This window comes from Nanorana parkeri, unplaced genomic scaffold (assembly GCF_000935625.1).
Source record: "Nanorana parkeri isolate BGI_ZX_2015 unplaced genomic scaffold, ASM93562v1 scaffold689, whole genome shotgun sequence".
Taxonomy (NCBI): Eukaryota; Metazoa; Chordata; class Amphibia; order Anura; family Dicroglossidae; genus Nanorana; species Nanorana parkeri.
This window is the reverse complement of record NW_017306957.1, coordinates 123,651-144,136: the sequence shown is the minus strand read 5'-3', so window position 1 is coordinate 144,136 and position 20,486 is coordinate 123,651. Positions and strand designations below refer to the sequence as shown.

The 20,486-nt window shown below is 40.7% G+C and overlaps 1 protein-coding gene and 1 long non-coding RNA gene across 4 annotated transcripts in view; one reads left to right on the top strand and one right to left on the bottom strand.

Annotated features, from left to right (window-relative positions):
• Window positions 1-881: 881 nt before the first annotated feature.
• On the top strand, window positions 882-1,409 carry LOC108792847. 2 transcript variants are annotated; one of them, XR_001941595.1, is made up of 2 exons: window positions 882-1,227; window positions 1,280-1,409. It is a non-coding gene; the product is annotated as an uncharacterized LOC108792847 (long non-coding RNA). The 2 variants fall into 2 exon arrangements; XR_001941596.1 differs by having other exon boundaries at window positions 882-1,235.
• Window positions 1,410-1,628: 219 nt separating this feature from the next.
• CAMSAP1 (calmodulin regulated spectrin associated protein 1) overlaps window positions 1,629-20,486 on the bottom strand; it is a 40,006-nt gene continuing 21,148 nt past the window's right edge. The window contains exons 8-19 of one of the 2 annotated variants that reach the window (XM_018563722.1): window positions 17,823-17,927; window positions 15,585-15,607; window positions 15,326-15,369; window positions 13,633-13,724; window positions 11,845-11,929; window positions 8,413-10,777; window positions 7,573-7,709; window positions 7,152-7,378; window positions 6,690-6,792; window positions 5,244-5,359; window positions 3,779-3,897; window positions 1,629-2,060 (exon numbers count right to left, since the gene is read on the bottom strand). In XM_018563722.1, the coding sequence (XP_018419224.1) occupies window positions 1,758-2,060; window positions 3,779-3,897; window positions 5,244-5,359; window positions 6,690-6,792; window positions 7,152-7,378; window positions 7,573-7,709; window positions 8,413-10,777; window positions 11,845-11,929; window positions 13,633-13,724; window positions 15,326-15,369; window positions 15,585-15,607; window positions 17,823-17,927 (3,719 nt within the window). In that variant the 3' untranslated portion in view covers window positions 1,629-1,757. Of the gene's footprint in view, window positions 2,061-3,778; window positions 3,898-5,243; window positions 5,360-6,689; window positions 6,793-7,151; window positions 7,379-7,572; window positions 7,710-8,412; window positions 10,778-11,844; window positions 11,930-13,632; window positions 13,725-15,325; window positions 15,370-15,584; window positions 15,608-17,782; window positions 17,928-20,486 lie in introns of both variants that reach the window. The other variant, XM_018563721.1, reaches the window with a different exon arrangement.

Sequence of the window (20,486 nt, the reverse complement as noted above, 5' to 3'; positions counted from 1 at the left end):
TAAAGTAGCACACAAGGATTGGAAAATAGCAGGCATGCCAGGGAACTTTTGAGATCGCCCTAAACTTCCCAAACCTGACAATTGTGTGCGGTCACTTGTAGTTCCACAACAGCTAGCGCACTACAAGACACCTAAACCTGCTTTAGAGTACTTAAGAACATCTTCAGTACTAGCCTCTAAATTCAAGTAATACTTCAAAACGTAAAACTTGTGCAAACCAAAAAAAAAAAAAGAAAATAATACTCTCAAAAAATATATTATTTAAATATTTAATGTGTCATGTTTAATTTAAACTGTAACATAAATTCACATTATGTTTAGTGAAGTCATATGGGGAAGAGAGAGAGAAACAAATGTCCAAAGTGCATTCCATCTTAAAATAAAAATAGCGTTTAGTGTTTTTGGGGTTTATTGTTGAAGCAGAAAGCTGTAACAAATGGACCTGTTTGTAGCAGGTAAAAACAAGCCTTCGGAATTTGAGAAACATAACAGTTATCTTGATTGCGAAGATACTTCGTTTTTGTTTTCTTGGAGAGAAAGCAAAGAAAAATATTTCCTTCAAATAATAAATAACCCCCCTCAAAAAAAAAAATATAAATATATATTGTCAAGGTAAGCACACGAGCTTCTCTGAAGTGTGCTTTTTGCAGAGTACACAGCAACAAATATTATTATTACAATTTTAACACATCATAAAACCATTAAAAAAGACTGTGTTGTTCTTTAAGTGCACCGTTATATCAGATATAGACAGCAGTACCGTGCTCAGTGTGGAATCTACCTACTTTCTATACCTTACACTTTTAGGGATGAATATGTCAGAGCAAAATATTCCTTGGGAAAAAAAAAAAAATATTGTACCGCTATATTAAAAAAAACTATGAATTTTCAAGCATCAAATCCGTCAAAGGTATTCATTGTATGTGTTGACGGGCAGCTGCATACAATTCTAACACGTCAGTCATTCTCGTAGATCCATAGTCGGCAGCGAAGAGGGCAGCAGGTGATACAACTTACTTGCAGACACTTTGATTCTGAGTTCTGGTGATTTTCAGAGATAGGCTAGCATAATCAGAAAAGGCGGCCATGTTGCCAAGATGTCAGCAGCTATTGAGGATCACTGCTTGTTTAAGTGATAGAGAACATATCAAGATGCTTAGGAACTTGAAATAGTGGAGGTTCCTATCCAGCACTGGGAACTCTCACTGCCTGGCAGTGTGCGTGTGTGTGTGTGTGTGTGTGTGTGTGTGTGTGTGTGTGTGTGTGTGTGTCTGTGAAGCTGCAGCGGTGGGTTGTGACTCAGAACTAGCACCACTTCTGGGAGTCAGTCAATGACAGCCTCCAGGGCTGGCTGGGAGTCTTACTTTGATGGTACAGGCCATCCTCACAGTCACCTTTTAAATTCAGGAAAATTATTTGCAACATGCTCCTTAAATTTCCATGGAGAGAGAGAAAACCAGATTACAATATTACAGTAGAACATAGTAGGCAAACAGGTATGGAAAATTGCATCTCCTTTATCTCAATTTGCTTCAGGGAAGGCGAAATTTGAACCAGGATGTACACGAAACTGCAACAGGAACGGTACTTTGTACTTTTTTGTATTTGTTTTACCGTTTAAAATCTTGTTAAAATTCCATTTGGTGAGAAAAAAAGAAAGAAGAAAACATTCAAAGTGCTGCAGAATTTGTATCCGCTGAAGGCATAAACATGGTCTCTAAAGCCAGGGTGGTCAGTTACCTCTTGTCAGCGAAGCATTACTTGCACAGGGGAGTCTTCTTTGGCAGCGCGGGTCGTTTGGCTTGCCACAAGTGGTTATGGATAGTCAGTGCATCGACGCTCACAGACATGGTTTTGGCGGGGATGACGGTAAACTGTTTCCTGTCCGAGCTGTACTTGTATAGTTTGTCGATCATTTTCTTGTTGATGTTCTTTGGGCCTGTTCCAGTCAGCTTGCAGATTTCCTCAGAGTCGGGGTAATAGGAATAAAGTGCTCGAAATTGGCATCCGGCATCACGGAACAGGATGATGTAGTGGTTGGAGTCAGACTTTTCTAGCTCCTGCATTTCGTAAGAGAAACCAACAGAGTACATGAATGCGAAACCAATAGAGGAAACATACAATTATTTAAATGTAACGCCAACTAATGCACCACCGAAACACATAGGGGTGTATTTATAAACAATTCGCACAGCCATTTGTCCTGAGAAACTATGTCAATGATTGTTTTGTGCGAATGGAGGCAAAAAAGTGAATGTTCTCAGTACAGGGGTGCGGAATTCCTATCGCCCCAACACATGGGACATGCAGTTCAAGGCCCCGGGCGTCTTTCGTTCTACATTAAGTCCTGCTTCGGGCAAGCAGCAGGGCTAAATGTAGAGTGGGAGCCGTTTTGTACAAATGATCTCGAGCAGCTGTACAGCCGCTCAAGATCACCTGAAAGCTGCCCGATTGTCACTACCCCCTCCCCTCTCGCTGCATCTGCCCCTTCTCACTGTCTTGGTCAACTCCCGCCGGCTCTCTCCCCACCCACTGGCTCCATCCCCACCGTGGTCTTCAGGGTCCTCCGCTCATTGGCAAATTAGATCAGGATGGAGAGCGTGGAACAGAGCAGGGAATTCTATGCTCCGTGTAAACAGTATGAGGGGAGAGCTGCACTCGCAGCCTTCCCATCTCAGCTGTCACAGGAGTTCCAGCACAGTGCTGTGCTAGAACTCCTGTACTGGAGGTGAAAGTGGAAAAAAAGTAGGACAAAATAAAAATAAAAAAAGTTAAAACAAATAATTAAAAAAGTAAATAGAAAAACAAAAAAGTGATAAAAGTTATAGAATTTTTTTTTTAAAGTACAAAAATAAAGAAAATAAAAAAGCAATAAAGTAAAAAAAGTAAACAAAATTAAGTAAAACATAATACACTCATTTTTTTTTAAATAGCACAAAAAATTAAGTAAATTAACATTTTACAAAATTAAAACCAACCCCACTGCACCCGCCATCTGCATCCGAATAAACACACGCATATGGCATTGTGTGTGTACGCTGAGTGCAGCCCTCATTTCACTGTGTGCATATTGTGGTAGCCAGACAGCAGCGCTCTAACACGCACAATGCACATTAAAGGGCAAGTTCACTTTACCAAGTAATTTGAGAAATGGAATTTCCCGCTCAAATTTGGCCAACTTTCCCCCCTGCTATACGTACCTTTCGTCGAGCAGTCCTTTGCCGGTATAGCTCCGCGGGTATAGCTCCGCCGGTATAGTTGTACTATCTGTACCCCATACTGCCATCCAGTGCTGCCCTATGCCATGTATTCTGAATTGTATTTGCAAATCAGCACTGTTAAATACAGTTTTGGTTAAGAATATTTTTTGTATCACGACATGTACATACGTACTTGTCGTGAGGAACAAGTAGGTTGTCGTGAGGGACAGATAAATAATGTTCACTAGCACACTCATCATGCCCACACTGAGATCTTTGCCATGGTCAAGCCCACATAAAACTTTCCCTTCCCACAGGTGACAGAGTAGCCACAGAAAGCCTGATTTTAACATACAGCTGGTGCATAGCAACTAAAATATAAAAGATAGAATTCAATTGAACAATAATTTATTAAAATGTAAAGGAACACAAGTGAACTAAACGGTGTTTCACACATTTGCCTTAAGATACATTTTAGGCAAATGCATTAACCCCAGCAACATACTGGAAATCATACAACTTTATTCTGACCACTCTAGATAGACAAAGGTGAAATCTGCAAAGCTGATTTAACTTACATCTAAAGTCTGGTTCTTCTGTGAATCATTCACCCTCCCGGCCAGGCAGCAGTGTGATATAGCATTGTGGATTATTGGTTTATTGGACTTGCTGCTTGGCTCCTTGTAGAGTTTTGGACCTAAAAAAAGCAGCAGGAATATCAATTGTTATAACTATACTGTACCAGGTTAACAAGCTATTCCTCTTGGCCCCGAGTATGCAAAAGGCATTTGTATATGAGATATTATACTTTAATCTGGTGCAGAAAGTGATCTTAATTGTGCAGTGCTCCCTTTACAGCACTATGGCATATGTCAGAGATAAATATATAAAAATTAATAGCGTTTGATCATGATGGGGCATTAAAAGAGTACTAAAAGGCATGGGCGGCGTTGATACCTGCTGAATGCAGAAAAATCTGCCTATGTAGCCTTGTAGCTCAGTCACTATACTGCTGTTCCATCTGAACCCAAGTGAAATACCACATCCCCAAGACACTTTAGGCGGGCATGTGGCTGATCAGCAGGGAGGATCATGCTCATTTAAAGGGATGCCAGGGATGTGTTCTTCCACTTGAGCTCATCACTCATCATCACTTACACTTGCAGTCTCTGCTCTCATGGGTGGCTACAAAGTGACATACTGAGAGAGCAGAATACACTGTGTGACACAGGCATAACGGAAATGAATGCAGGTGACCTTTGGAATGATTCTAAAGATATTGATGGGAATTAAATGTACAAAAAACAAGAGGAAATAATTGAGTATTGGAACCTAAAGCATATATGTATTTTTATTTTTACTTTAGTGACACTTTGTGTGATAGAAATAATCAAAAAAGGATATTCAAATGCATTATTCAAGAAATGTATCAAATATTAAAATGGATTTGAGCTAAAAGCAACTGAAGTGAAGTCCAGAAAAAAAGCAGGTGCAGCTAGAGTTTACAGGTTCTAACAAACATCTTTATTTTTCCCTTTATACCTAGGGATCTCCTATGAAAATACTGAATTCAGATGGGATGTCAGTGCTTTTGGATGTTGACACCACTCATCATATTTAGTGACCAGCAGCAAGACACCATCTAAAGTTGCAACTTCCTAGCTGACAATGGTAAACGAATAACAGAGCGCCTGCTCCAATCTGAAAGGAAACTATGTGTAGTCAAGCTTTAGGTGGCCATCCAGCTACCACTAAAACACAATAGATGTGACTACAGGTACACTTTAAAAGAGTACACTCCAGGAACAAAACAAAAACCCAAAACAGCTGCCTATAAGTATTTACTTTAAATATAAATTTTCAAATATATATTTTAGAAATCATAATCGGACTTTCATAACTTTAATTCCCTATTTGATTTTGTATTTATAATTTTCAGTTTGTGATATTGTGAGGAAGCCCATGGCAACCCCTAACATTTAGAACAACCAGAAAACATCAAAGTTAAGAATCATGAAAATGAGTGACGAGAGAATGGCGCACCTGAATATTCCGCCACAGATGCTATAGATGATGCAGTGGATGCATTCTCCCAATCACGCTCTGCATTTCTGCTCTGGTGTCTGCTTCCCAGTGACAAAGCTTCCACAGAGTCCACTCTAAGAATGGTGGGGGGGAAAAAAAACACAATGACTCAAAAAACTAAAAGAAAATGTTCTACTGCTTGAGAGACACCAACTTGATGAGAAATCCAGTGATCAGTCCTGATCCTCTGCTCTGCTGTGTAGCACAGGAGCTGATCAAACTACCATGCTGCTGTAACTGTTTTAAAACAATTCATGCAAGAAAGAGCAGATCTGCCTGCTTGTCATCATCAGGGACGTATCTGAGCTTAAAATTTTGGTCAGCCTAAAATTTTGAACATCTTTGAGAGAGTGCTTAACCATTTTTGATTCTTCAGTACAAATATTACTGAATTTGTCTCCCAGCTCCTTGTCAGTCATTTCCAACCCATACCTTAGAATGTAAAACAAAAGACAGACAGCGCCCCCTCCTAGTGTAAGAACATTTATTTTAAAGAGTATACATTTTTTTTCCATAAAAACTACTGACGCGGAGGTAAATTGAGAAAAGCAACAGAATGTGAACAATTTACCTCCATGCGAGTAGTTTTTATGTAAAAAAATGTTTACTCTTTAAAATAAATGTTTTTACACTAGGAGAGGGCGCTGTCTGTTTTTTGCTTTACATGATATGTGAGGGTACTTCCCGGTGGCCTTGAGGACGGCAGCCCTTTCCCTTCAGGTTGATGTGGGAGAACTTTTTCTTACGGAGCACTGTGGTGTATATTACTATTTCCATGCCTTAGAAAATGTGTATAGATTTGAAAACAAGCATTGTACAAATTGGAATTCTGGCACTTCTTTAAATATTGTATTTTGCACCGGTACATAGGACGCAGGCAGTTTCTGTCACAGTTTCTGTGACAGAAGCTGCAGTAAGTGACTGTTGAGACAGGTGGCGCTGTGATTACAGCGCCACGGTCTCAGTAATCACACAGAGCAGACAAAGAACAGATGTTCTCCGTCTGCTCTGGGGCCTCTATGGTGAGCTCCTATCCCGTGGTCACGGGTCCCTCAGAGAATCGGGGGACCCGAAAACCACGACCTGTCTCAGCAGTCACTTACTGCAGCTTCTGTCACAGAAACTGCCTGCTTCCTATGTACCGGTGCGCCTCATGTGAATAGATCACTTGTATTAAATGAGCAGAGGCTTCCACTGTACGTTTAGCTCTGCTTTAGCAGGGCTAAATGTAAAAAAATAACAGGGATTCGCTCCATAAGACGCACACACATTTTCCTCTGCCTTTTGGGGGGAAAAAGTGCGTCTTATGGAGCGAAAAATGCTGTACTTCGGGTGGATTCATTATAAACACAAAAACTGAATTTCTTCTCAACAAAAGCACAGACAAACTGTAGTAAAAAGTACCTGTGTGATGGCGTTCCGCCTGAATGGACACTTTCAGCTTCTGTAGTTGCACCAGATGCCAATGACAGGCTAGAGCCAGACTGTGCGCTGCTTAAGTTATCAGCTACAGAAAAACAAAGTGGGAGATATAGGCTGTATATAAAACTCAGTATGAGGACTTCAGCAAGCTCAGAACTATACATTGTGAATATTCAGTGTCTAAGACACAAAGAGACTGTAGTCCACAATTCATTCATCTTACAATATATCAGGAAGAAGTACAGAAGATGGAAACAGTTACAATCTTTTTCAGGTATAAAGGAGTGATGCAGAAGATGGAAAAGGGAGGAATACAAGCTCTTAGAATCTGTTCAGTTATCAGGGAGCAAAACAGGAGGTGGAACTTATGGAATATGCAAAAAAGGAGCCAAACGCTGACTGAAGTACAACCCCATTTACAATACTTTGAAAGAGTGATCTTACGTGTAGAGGAATATTTGGTTCCTGAGTCGCTGTAGGATTCCTCTCGATGGACAGATTTCGGGCGAGGCTTTTTGGGTTTGGGTTTGGGTTTAGGTTTAGGTTTGGGACGTCCTAAGCCTTGTTCCTCTAATATTTGTTGCTGCTTCCGTCTCAGATACTCCTGTTTGATGAGTTCCCTTCTGGCTTTCTCCTCATCCTTTCGTATCCGATCTTCCTCAGCTTTTCGGCTATAAAATGTAAAGAAACCATTATAATTTCTATGAACTCTGCTCTTTGTGCTGCCCTAATGCATTAGCCCATACAATTTCCTGGATGTTGCTATATGTAATGAACACAACTAACTTCCCAAGCCGTGCTGAGAACCACATTGATTGTGACTTTCATATTTATGACATCCGTTACATGCTCTTTGCTTATTTACCGGGCTTCGTCTCTCTTTAATTCAACTTCGGCCTCCAGCTGGTGTTTCCTTAGACGGGCCTCCTCTGCCTTCTTCTGCTGCTTCAACAGAAAGGCAGCTCGCTTCTTGGCCAGCTCATCCTCTGCTTTCTGGTCATCCTAGAAGTGATAAGGCAAAAAGTCGAGATCAGTAGTAAAACAAATGAAGGTTTTATTCAATGTACATTACCATATTTATATCACTCCGACATATTTCAGAATGCGGTATAGAAACACTGAATTATTGAGTACAGGAACATACACTCTACCGTCCCAACCACGCACTCTCTTTTATACAATGCCAAACTATTCTGCAGCTGTTTAGACATAATCTTGAACCACTCACATCAGCATCTGTCCCAGAAAAGCTTATCTTCTAATGACCCTACCACAGTCACACACAAAACTGTGATGGAAAGTTGCATTTCATATAAGCCTTTTTACTTTACAACCATGAAACAAACAAATGCTTTGGTGGCTAGAATCATGTTTCAAGAGAATGCAGCCAATCACTTATGAGATAATCAATGCATAGAACAATATTTGAAAAAATATAACTTTAGAGATATCTATCTAGCAGGAATTAGAGTGGGATAGTAGTGGGTGTTATAGATCAATTATACTCCACATGAAAATCTCTCCAAGCAACTTTCAGAACCTGAAGGAAAGCACCTCAATCCCTCTGGACAATTGCTGAGGTGAAAAACTGAGGTCACAGTTCCCAGAAAACACTTACGTTTTTGTCAGACTGGAAGAAACAGGGTCAGCTGTGATTTACTGCAGAGCGAGAACAAACAAAACAAAAAAAAACCACATGACTCACTTTGAAGAAAAACCCGAGACCAGATTTCTGATCCTCCCCAATGATATCTGTGGACTTCTCTGGATTATCTGTCCCTTCCTCTTCTTCTGGATCTTTAAGCTCAGAAAGGTCAACTTCTATCAGGCTAGACTTGTTCTTGAGCCGCTCATCAACCGGAACGTTTTCTTTTCCAGAATTCTCCGAGGAGCCCACACAAGCCACCCGCATGTCCTTGTGCGCTTGTTCAGATATAATATTGGCATCTTTGGAAGTGGAAAGAACAAATGTCCGCTGGTAGACTTCCTCATGTAGCCGGAAGGCACCCGAGGGTTTATCAGAATGCCCCTCGATTTGCTCTGCACTTTGATCTGATGCAATGTCGGCTGAAGGGGTGATGGGCGATTTTACAGCTGGAATCGGTTTTAAATGAGGTAAGGTCTCTATGCTCTGAGTTGGGGTTATAACACGGGAAGAGTTCTGCATTTTTTCTTTAGACATTTTATGTTCAGAGGCTCGAGAAGAACGTGGGGTTCGACCCTGACCAAAACGGTTTTTACGAGGTCCTGTGCCAGCTCCTGGTGGAGAAAGGGGCTCCACAAAGTGAACAGGTGGGTTTAATTTGAGGTCCTGGCTATTATTCTTGAGCGCTGGAAGCACAGAGGCCGGGGCTTTCATGAGCAGTTCTTGCTGTTGGGATATTTTGAGTATTGCCTGCTGTAGGGTGCTTATCGTCTCATTCAGCTTTTCAATCGAGAGGTTACACTCATTCACATCAACTTCAGAATCAGCATCATCGGGGCTACCATCAGCTATCACATTACACACGTCACCTTCATCCAAATTGGGCCCTTTCGGCTTCTGTTCTAAAACTTCTTGAACCTTTGGCTGTTTGGAAACTTCGTTTGGGAGGTCCACTTTTTCGAGGACATGTTCGGCTTTAGAGGCGATGGTTACTGCGTCTGCCTCATCTACACTTTGCTTGGTGAAGTCCTTCAGTGAACGTTCTGGCCTAAATGGATGAGAGCTTCCTTCATGCTTACTCTTTTTCACGACATGCAGGAATGCAGCCTTACCCAGTTTTAAACGCTGACGCGCTGACAACGACTCCATCTTTTTTTTCTGAGCTTCGATGGCTCTCCTCTTCTCCTCCAGCTGCATGTGAAGTTGTATCAGTTCAGAAGCTAAGATATTGACGTGGTCTTTGTTTTGTCCCCCAGGACTCTGTTCCCTCCGTTGCTTCCAGGTGGTCAGTGGAGTAGGGCAGCATTCAGAACCATCTGGGGTGGTTTTCTGTGAACTGCTGGTACTAGATTTTGTTTCATAGCTATTAAGTCTTAGAAACTTTCTTTCTGCAAAACTAGTCATTCGTACACTGCCGCTAGCCAATGAGACACTGCTGACTTGGGAAATGGTGCTTAAACAGGGACTAGAGCGTCCACTGCCATCATCTTTGTCATCGTTCTCCTTTACTTTCATGTCTTCCTGCAGTTTAGCAGACTCTTCTTCACCAATGTATTTGCATACCGGATGAGGAGGTGGAGGGAGGGCTTGGTCACACTCTTCTTCTAGATCGAGATTGTCTGAGTCAGAGTCTTGCCTTGATAACGTCCATGTGCTTTCTGGAACTTTGACGTTATCTAGAAGGAGATGCGCCAGCTTTACATCATCGTCTGAATTAGAATCATGAAGGAAAAATCCACTACTAGGTTCAACAGATGGATCAACGCTACTGGAAGCAAGAGGCCGAAAAGACCCAGTAACGCTTTCCAAGGATGCTTGTAAAGGTTCTATCCTAGGACTTTCTGTGGCTGGAAACTCTGAACTACAGACAGGGGTATAAGTTCTGTTCAAATCATGTGCAGTGTGGTTAGTAGTGATTTTTCTTCGGGGAAAAGATTGAGTAGTGCCTTCAATTTCACATCTAGGACCAAATCCCTTTGGCTTGCCTTCACCATACTCGTCCCTTTTAAGGACAATTTGTTTTTCTTTTGCAGGTTTAAGGACCGCAGGCATTAGAGGTTCTAAGAAGAAGCTGTCCGTTTTTTCAACATCTGGTTGTGGCCTCCTTGGAGACCTGGCTGTTGTCTGCTGACTAGCAGTTCGTGAAGAGAAGCTCTGTAATTCAAGGTCTCCTTGATCTGGTGTGTGACCTGATCTAATATATGCAACAAGTTCTTCCTCTTCGTCCTCCATGTCTACATGTCCTAGAAGGCTCCTTGAACTGATAGGTGCAGATGAAATAGGCATATGGTGTTTAGGAGTGGCATTTATGATGTTTGAAGCCAAGCTGTCCTTGCTGATGGACCGTGCAAGGCTAATACTGTCTCCGGAGGCCACGTCAACATCATCAGCACAGTGAAGGGCAAACGGAGGCTGGGAGAGGGGCCTGTGCAGAACACAAATAATACAGATTAATACCAGCCTTAAAGTCATGCTCTGATATGTGACAGCAATACAAAGTACAGTTCCCAATAAACTGAATAAAGGGGGAATGATCTTGTAGGAGAACTTGGGCTTTAAAAAAATAAATAAAAAATCTATATATCGATATCTCTACCTATCTATATATTGATATCTATCTATCTATATATCGATATCTATCTATCTATATCAGGAAGAGTGCCCACCTGTGGGTGAAGTAGAGCTTTAAAGTATATGTGTAAGGAGAGAAATGCAGTAACTGTAATTTCTATCTTCTGAAAATACTAGTAGCCTGGCTGGCTCTGGCTTTAATACTTTCTGAAAAACTGATAATCAGCCAGTGACCTCAAAATTCATGATCCGCATACTTGTATCAAGCATTAGCTAGCATTATTTTTAAAAGGAGAGAAAAAAAAGGCATCCTACATACCTTAGGGAAGCTTGTCATGAATTAAATATGCTGACAACTCTTGCAAATGTGAGCAACCTGGTTACAGTGCTAACCTTCTTACTTCAATCATTTGCGGCACCAATCCAGAACAAGAACACAAAGCAGGACCTTCTGCCTTTTCTTGCAGTTTCCTCATCAACATATGTATTTTGAATCATAATTCAGGACATTTTGAAGACATTAGATCATTATGCAGGCCAGCAACTAGCATTTTTAGAAAGTCAGCAATTATAGCCCAGTATGTCTTTTTATGACAGCCTTTCTTAAACTGCATGCCTACGGGGTCTATGACAGCCAGATGGCAACCTTTTAATCGGCAAGGGAGAAGTGGGTTTACAGTGTGGAGCTTCAGAGCTCAGAAAGAACGTCAGTGGTCCAGAAGACTCTGCTTTTTCTGACACTATGCTGGTCACTTGGTGACTAGAAGTAACTCCTTACAGTCAACATGGAGTAGATTTTTGCTTGGGTATCCCATTGTAAGATACAATTGAGAAATTTCAAAAGACAAGAATTTTGCACAGTGGCAACTTTACTACTGAAGGTAACTAAAAAAAAAAAAGTTACACTGTGGACTTACTAACCTTGGCTTTTTCTCTGCCCAAGCCAGCACTGATGATCGAGGTGGCACATCAGTTTGTGTCAAAGAATTAGCACGATCTCTGTGACCTATATGGAGAAATATTTTCATAATGAGCTTTTAAGCACTAGACACATGTACAAGCAGTTCTCATTTACAGTTACTGAAAAGTAAGGTTTAGTAAGACAATTCAGCTAGTATATCTTCTGAATAAAGGCGGAAGAGACACTGCTTTGCTTACACTGCCTACCCACTCAGATTGAAGAAAAATTTAGTTATTTGTGGTGGTTCACCTACAGTGATAACAGTTCAATGCCATGCATGTTAAGTATTGAGAGAGAGAGAGAGAGACTAAAAATGTGAAGCAAAAGGTAGGAGGAAGGAAAAAAAAAAAAAAAGAACGTAGTCCGATCTATGTTGCTTACTATCATCAAGCTTTGTCCTTCAATAGAAGATAAACACGAATTAATAATGGGCAAAGAAATCATCATATATGGTTTCAAGGCCTGTAAGTTAAGTTGACCTATAGTAAATTAAAAGTTGCATGTACGGTACTGTGCAAAAGTTTTAGGCAGGTGTGAAAAATGCTGTAAAGCAAGAATGCGTAGCCAGTGCCCAGTGAGGTAATGTCGGAGCATAAAGTGATTGACTCAGAGGTAAGTGTGATGCATTATATCATTTCAAATATTGATTTCTGAATTTTGGGTAAGAAAAGTTGGGGGCGTCTTATAGACGGAAAAATACGGTATGTTGATCAATTTACAAAATGCAAAGTGAATGAACAGAAGAAAAATCAAAATGAAATCAATATTTGTTGCGACAACGCTTTGACATCAAGCCAGCACCAATTCTTAAACCAAGTCAGGGATTTTGTAGGACTAGAATCAGGTGTACGATTAACCAATTATACCAAGCAGGTGCTAATGGTTATCAATTTCATATGTAGGTTGAAATACCGTCATTAACTGAAACAGCTGTGTAGGAGGCTTAAAACTGGGTGAGTAACAGCCAAACTCTGCTACTAAGGTGAGGTTGTGGAAGACAGTGTCATGTCACAGGTCATATAACATGGCAAGACTGAGCACAGCAACAACACCCAAGGTAGTGTTACTGCATCATGTGATACTGGGTTTGTTACACTCCTGGAGATAACAAGCTCTTTGAATCACCCTTATTTTTGTTTTTGACGGGTTCGTCTACCCCACCTGTAACCAAAACTTGCAGCATAAAAGAAACATTGTGTGCGAACTGTCTTACAGATGAAGGCGGTTCAGCCTAAAAAATAGATTGAAGTCAGTTTGACTAATCATCGGTTTTAATTATTGGACAGGAAACTGTCAGCTCTGTGTTCAGCAATTTTTTAATGTCAGTTTTTGATCAAATAAAGTAAATTTTCTTTTTTTTAAAATAACATTGTGGTTTGCCCCCCACCATTGGTTAACCCTTGAACCGCCTTCATCTGTAAGACAGTTCGCACACAATTTTTCTTTTATGCTAGTGTTACTGCATCAGCAAGATCTCTCCCATGCAACAATTTCAAAGCAGACTCAGATTTGAAGATATCTGTTTAAGCTATTTTTAAGCAGCACAAAGAAGCAGGCCACATTGACGACTATAGACGCAGTGGCCGGACAAGGAAACTTAATGCAGCAGATGAAAGACACATCATGCTTACTTCCCTTCATCATAAAAAGATATGTAAGGAGAACAAGTGGTCCTAAGGTCAGTGTTTAACTACAGGTCTTCTTAAACATTGCTCGGCCAGATGCAACAATGCAAAGCTTATACTTACTAGGACTCTCGTCTGAATGTACAGTCTTCTGCTGCTTCTGTCTTAAGGGCAAGAGCGGATGGGATGGACTGAATGCGGTGCTGCTTTTCCCGCTACACAGTAATTAATTAAAAAAAAAAAAATAATTACAGGGCTTGTGTAACAACAGTGGAAAACAAGCAGAAGTAGTACAAACAATTATTAAAATCACAATGCAGAAAGCTCATGTGATCTGGGATGGCATGTAATTTAACTTCATTCAAAAAAATGTTTTGTTCATCATGGAAATATTTAAATGATCATCAGCAGGACCATTAACTTAAATTGGAAAGGGACTCCTAAATCATTTTTCTTTATGAGCTGTGCTGGAATGATCTTTCATATCAAATGGGAGTTCCAAACGTGTTAGAACTAACTCTTTGTGAAGTATATATTGTGAATTAAAAGACAAGTGGGTGCTCAACATGTAAATTGGAGCGCACATAAGGTAAATATGAAAAAAAAATTGAAAAATCGAATAGACGCTGTGTGCAATTCAACCCCCCCCCCAAAAACTAACCAAACAGTAATACGCATTACATGAACAATAGTTTACTCAGCTATAGCACAAGCATTTTTACTTCATGATCTTATATAAAACATCACTAAAAACATAAAATTTGGAACCCTAAGGACCTGGATTATCCTTTGTACCCCATTGAAAGAGATATTATTTGCGTTACATCATAAAATAGCAACAACAAATGTACATAATATAATTTTTTTTTTTAAATACATCAAATACATATTCAAGAGCAAACGAACACTGGACATGAGAAATTAGTACCTTCTACATATAAAATCTATACACTGCATTACATAAGGTTATTAATGCACAAGAAAGGGCTGTGCAACCACCGTTGTGTAATACACAATAACACGCTTGTATAAGAACGCATAACTGCCATGCCACAAAGTGTGCACTCGCACTCCAATGTGCAATAACACACAATTGCCTATATATGCACAACCGCCACAATAGGCAAAGAGGGCAATGTCCATTTCAAAAAGGGAGATGGATAAAAGTAGCCAACTCTCCAAGCTCACTCCCATAGTAGACTATAACTTCAATAAAAATTAATAAACTAAGCATGAGATTGTAGTCCATCACAGGAGCGAGCTTGAAACGGTGACTACTTTACAGCACACACGGGGACCATAGGGAACAAAAGTAGTCACCCTCCAGAAGGAAGGAGAGTGTCAGCACCCATCCAGAGATGATTTGAGGATCTACAGCCGACTGATACACAAATAAGATATCTTTTTTTTTTATAGTTAAGGTACTTGAATGCATTTTAACGATTTAACTCCTGAGTTTAGTGTCGCTTTAAATATGATATCCTCATGTGGTTTGGAATCCTCAGTTAAATAAAAGAAGCACTATCCTGGCTGAATTAATAATTTAATGGTAAGACTGCCCTTTGATAATACAGCTGTGCATTTCCAAAGATGGAAAGGCTCAATCAAGGACCAACTTGAATAATGCACTGATACCAAGTACCGTACTCGGTACATGTACAGATACTTTTCGAGCTCCAGGACTAAGCTAGAGAAAAATTCAAAAGTTAGGAGGCAGCTGTCATTTGTAAGGACCACACGGAGCTCCTGGGATTGGTACATCTCTTTTTTAATGTATGATTTTGTTTTTATAAAACATATATAAAAAGGTATGCACAGATACCATTTTTGCAAGTACAAGTAATGATACTTGCCCAAGTACTCACAGATACAAGTACTGATACATTTTTGTTTATTGTCATGTGACAATTTTTCTAAAACACTACAGACTAATGATTTCAGGACAATTGTGGAGTCCCAACTGCAACCCTGGTAGTTCTCATGAAAATGCCAAGTATCGGCACTGGTATCTGGACTGGTATCTGGACTGGTATCTGGACTGGTATCTGGACTGGTATCTGGACTGGTATCTGGACTGGTATCTGGACTGGTATCTGGACTGGTATCTGGACATCCCTAGTGTCCACTTATGACAACTGTGCATGCATGATGTAACTGGTTATTATCCACTTAAAAGGAGAACTATGGGGTCAGTGTTTTTCCCCATAGTTCTCCTTAGGGTAACGGGAGGACACAAACTAGCATCCTCCCGTTACCCTAACCTCAGTATACCGCGAGCTACAGCCAACCTGTGACAGTCTCATTGTCACAGGTCGGCTAGAACTATGAGGCGAGTGGAAATCACTCATCTCATAGTTCTCCTTTAAGATGTTATTTCACATAAACAAGCAATCCACAGTACGTGACTATCAATACACTAACAAGTCCCCCACAGTACATTTCATCACAGTAACAAGTCACCCACAGTACATGTCATCAGAGTAACAAGGAATCCACAGTATATGTCATCACAGTAACAAGGAATCCACAGTACGTGTCATCACAGTAACAAGGAATCCACAGTACGTGTCATCACAGTAACAAGTCACCCACAGTACATGTCACCACTTGTAACGGTCTAACAACTTTAACATTGGCCTCCATAGGTATTGCAGTATGTGGATTGCAAAATGCCCACAATGTTTTTTGAAATTGTGCTATAGTCTCTTATGGCAACAGTGCTGCAGCTGTATACATTTGTGCATCACGCCAGCACCACTAATGTTTATTCTGAATGGTGCATAAATAACTTGCAAAACATCCACAATCTTATGTGAAGTTACACTGAGGTCTTCTCTAACAGTGTGCAGCTTCATTTTGTAAAGGCCTTACCTTTTGTCCCATGTCAAAATTTGATCATTTTAAAGTAGTGAAAGATATGCACTGCTCGGCAAGTAAAGTCCAATTGAAAATTTTACACAACAGGAAAAAGAATTGACCCTTGAATGGGTTTATTCAAAAAGCGGACAGACATGTCACAAACGAAGCATCGAGCTTTGAAATGTTTGGCAGACCTTCTAGAACGATGAACTTTGGATATCCCTACTCTATTCTAGAAGCTTTGGATAGAGTAGAAGGAACATGGATTTAAAATGTAAAAACAGGTCCAAGGTTACAGCTCTTTACATTAATCTGCAAATTTTGTTTTCACTTAAACAATGTACTGAATTGGGGGACAATTATTGACAATCAGTGAGGGGGACAACATGTCCCAAAAAGAACGAGACATTCATTAATCTTAAGATAAGGCATCTCAAGATGCATTATAGCATCTTGAGAATGATGATTCCATTGTGGTGAAATCCTCTCACAAGGGGGGCAATGTTATTGTGTTAGATTGGGTACACTACAATAGCATGTCATACAGTAGGATCCATGACAAAGAAGAGTGATACAAAATTGTGCCAGGAGAGACAATCTTATTAACAAACAGAAGTAATTTAACATTTGGGCAGCAGAGGGGGATGGGGTTATTACTAAGGACATTGGGGACTGGACTATTAAACAGTTAACCAAGTTCAGCACCATGCTGAATAGACATTAGTGGTGTTGGATTGATGCAAATGTATATAAAGCTGCAGCATTGTTGCTGAGACTATAGCAGAACTTTACACAAAATTGTGGACATTTTACAATCCGTATACAGCGTTACAGTTGTTAAACATTTATAAGTGATGCTAGACTGACAAACATTCATTTGTAGCCGCAGTGTTGTTGCTATGGGAGACACATCTTTACATTAGATTGTGAATATTTTCCAATATGTCTACTGAGACTACATGTGGATAACATCTGGCTGCTACAGGAAATGGTGGCACAAACACAATGTGACCCGTACATGGAATGGTTTTGTACACTCTTGAACACTCCTTTTTGTGCATTATCATAGTCAAGTGCATGTGTCGCTCAATGCACATTCTTGGCACATCTTCATGCCAGGATGAATGAATTCCAGTGCTCATGCATGCAAGTTACATAATTACGTCCTGGCCAGTCAAGGTGGCCAAAGACCCTGATCCTGGAAGAAGCCGGCGAGAAGATGTCAGCGCCAGAAATGGAGCTCGTGGACATTTCATCACTGGAGGAGAGGTAAGTTTTGAAGGGCATTGGATAAATCTATAAGGATAACCGTTAATGGTAACGTACAGATTTAGCCAAGCCTATGGCCGTCATGCCTGCTCACTACAACAAGCAGTGAAAAAATAAAAATAGTCAAGAATAAAAATATACTAACTTTTCTGCCTCCTCCGGCTGCAGGTGGCTTCGTGTTTCACTGTGAGAATCTACTGTGGTTGACGGACTTGCCATGAAACTTCGCTTTGTAGCATTGGAAATTGGAATCTGAGGTCTACTGCTCTTCTGGCACAATACTGATTTAGCTGGAAAAGGTACAGAAACACAAGCTAGCAGTTAGTAATGCAGTCTCATCTTAAAGAGAATGACATATTAGCAAAACTTTATCACTGCAGAAATCCTGTAAATACACAATAAAAAGACACCAAAACTATTTTGCAAGACATTTCTGACGCCTTTCCCTTTATTCGTTTCAACAGTAATGCTAAATTCTGCACAAATGAATCACAGCAAGCAGAGGTGGTGTGAAATGCATTGAACTAGATTCAGAAAAACAAAGACTAGAAGCCGCACAGAAGTCTGTGCACAAGACATTCCCTTAAAGTGGGAAAGCGCTGCAAGAAGGGAGGTTTTTGTCCTAATGCACAGTATACCTGCACATTAGGACACACTTGCCTTACAAGTGTGCCCTCCTAAAGCTGACTGTTCAATCTTCGGTCCCCTGCTGCCATCATTTCCCCAACACTTCAACACGTCAACACTTCCAGTTTCCCAGGTATCCTATTCATCCACTGGGTGGCCATTAAGGAGGAGCTGCATCCTACTCCTCTGTTAGGGGTGCTGTGAATCGGCTAAGTATAGCGCATGTGCCGCACAGTGTAAACAGAAGGTTAAAAAAAAAAAAAAATCATCGATAGGGGAAAGAGGACGTTTTTTTGGCAGAAGAGATTTTGGATTTTTTTTTTCTGCCAAAAATCCCTACCTCCCCGGAATTTTTCTAGCTTTACTTCCACTTCCTGAATTTACTTCCACTTTAATCTACTGTTGACTGCTCCTAAGGGCCAGTTGTGTTCCACACAACTTGACATACAGCTGAATTTTCATTTAAGTGTTGAACTTAAGCTTGTCATCAAAGCTACAATACAGTTGTACAATTTCAGTAGTCTTTTAACCCCATCACTGCCTGATTTATTTTTGCCATTCTGGAACCATAGGTGAAGATTAGGCCTGAAAATTACTTAAAACCCCTCAATTAATTATTTTCTAAAACCTGCAAATAAAAAGATGATCACTGTAAATTCAATGCCCGCCCAAAGAAAAAAAGATGTACTCCAAGAAATGTATTTTACAGGTAAGACAACATTTTATTTTTTGCTTGGTATACACTTTAAAGCTGGCCATACACTGGCCAAATATTACAATCTAATTGTACAATCTACCAACAACTATATAGTACAAGGGCCTGCATGATTGCTTACAAAGGTTGTTTAGGTGAGATCTCTCATTACATTGTGGCATTGAAAAGGGTCTAAACAAGCCTACAGCTACAACTGATATGCAGTTACGCAAATATAGTGACATACACATACAAAATAAATAACTCACCACCTGGATTTAGGGCAGTGTTATATTCTGGGAATGCTTTAGTTGGTCAGGTCTAGGTTCAGCAATGTTATGTACCCATAAAATGAGGTCAGCTGCCTACCTGGATATACTGAATGACCAGCTTTTTCCATCAATGGATATTTTCTTACCTGATGGCATGAGCATATTCCAGGATAACAATGCCAGGATTCATCGGTCTCAGATTGCGAAAGAGTGGTTCAGGAAGCATGAGACAATTTTACACATGGAAAGGATGTCCCACGCAGCCACAATGTTGAGCTGCAGTGGCCTGGAGTGGAAGTGAGCATAGGGATTTGCGTCAAGGAAGGCAAGCACATGCCCAGAACCTTCATGTAAAAGCGGGTGGTTGGATGGCTCATGGACCACAAGGTCCAAGCTTGAAAGTGGAGAGACAGACGTTTCTCGAGAGAAGGAATACCTTGAAAAGGGCCATGTACAGGTACTCCAAGCACTGAGAGGGAACCAGCATTGACTTCTGAAGGTTTAGGATCAATCCCAAACTCTGAAGATAGAATCACCCAGTAAATATTGGACAATAGGGCTTGCACTGACTGCCCTCTGAGGAGGAGCTCAACCAAGTATACCACTGTGGGGATCCCGTGGGATCGAAGCAGGTCCAAGACAGGTGCCAGCACCATACTGAAAAGCTGGTGTGCAGTGAAAAGTCCAATGGTAAAAGCAACAAAATTGGAACTATGAGGTGCCCACAGCCAAATGCAGGTAGCAATGGTGGAGAGGAAAAATGGCGATGTGCAAATACACATGCTTGATTTCCAATGAGGCCAGGGAATCACCCGGGTAGATTCCATATAGAACTTTTGGACCAGCAGAACTTGTTGAGAATCTTCAGATCTAGAAAGGGGTGAAACCCGCTTTGGAGACAGTGAACAAGTTGTGTGGCCCCCTGCCTAGGCATCTCTTCACCTATGATCTGGCACGTACGCCCCCAAAAAACGCAGAACCTGTGGGTGGGGAGGGTGCCCTGTGTTCAGACACGGGAAGGCAGAAGATGCTGTACCTGTGAGTTATAGCAGCAGATGTGTGTATTCAGCCGAACGAGCGCGCGTGAGAGAGAGAGAGAGAGAGAGAAAATGGCAGGCAGATGCTTAGTAGGGTACCTGTGAGGGAGGTAACTCAAGCGCGTTCCACGGCCCGTATGTCTCAAGGGATTTTTAAAAACTGATGCCAATTTCAAAATGTAAAGCTTTTAACACTACTACTAAAAGTGCTACATAACA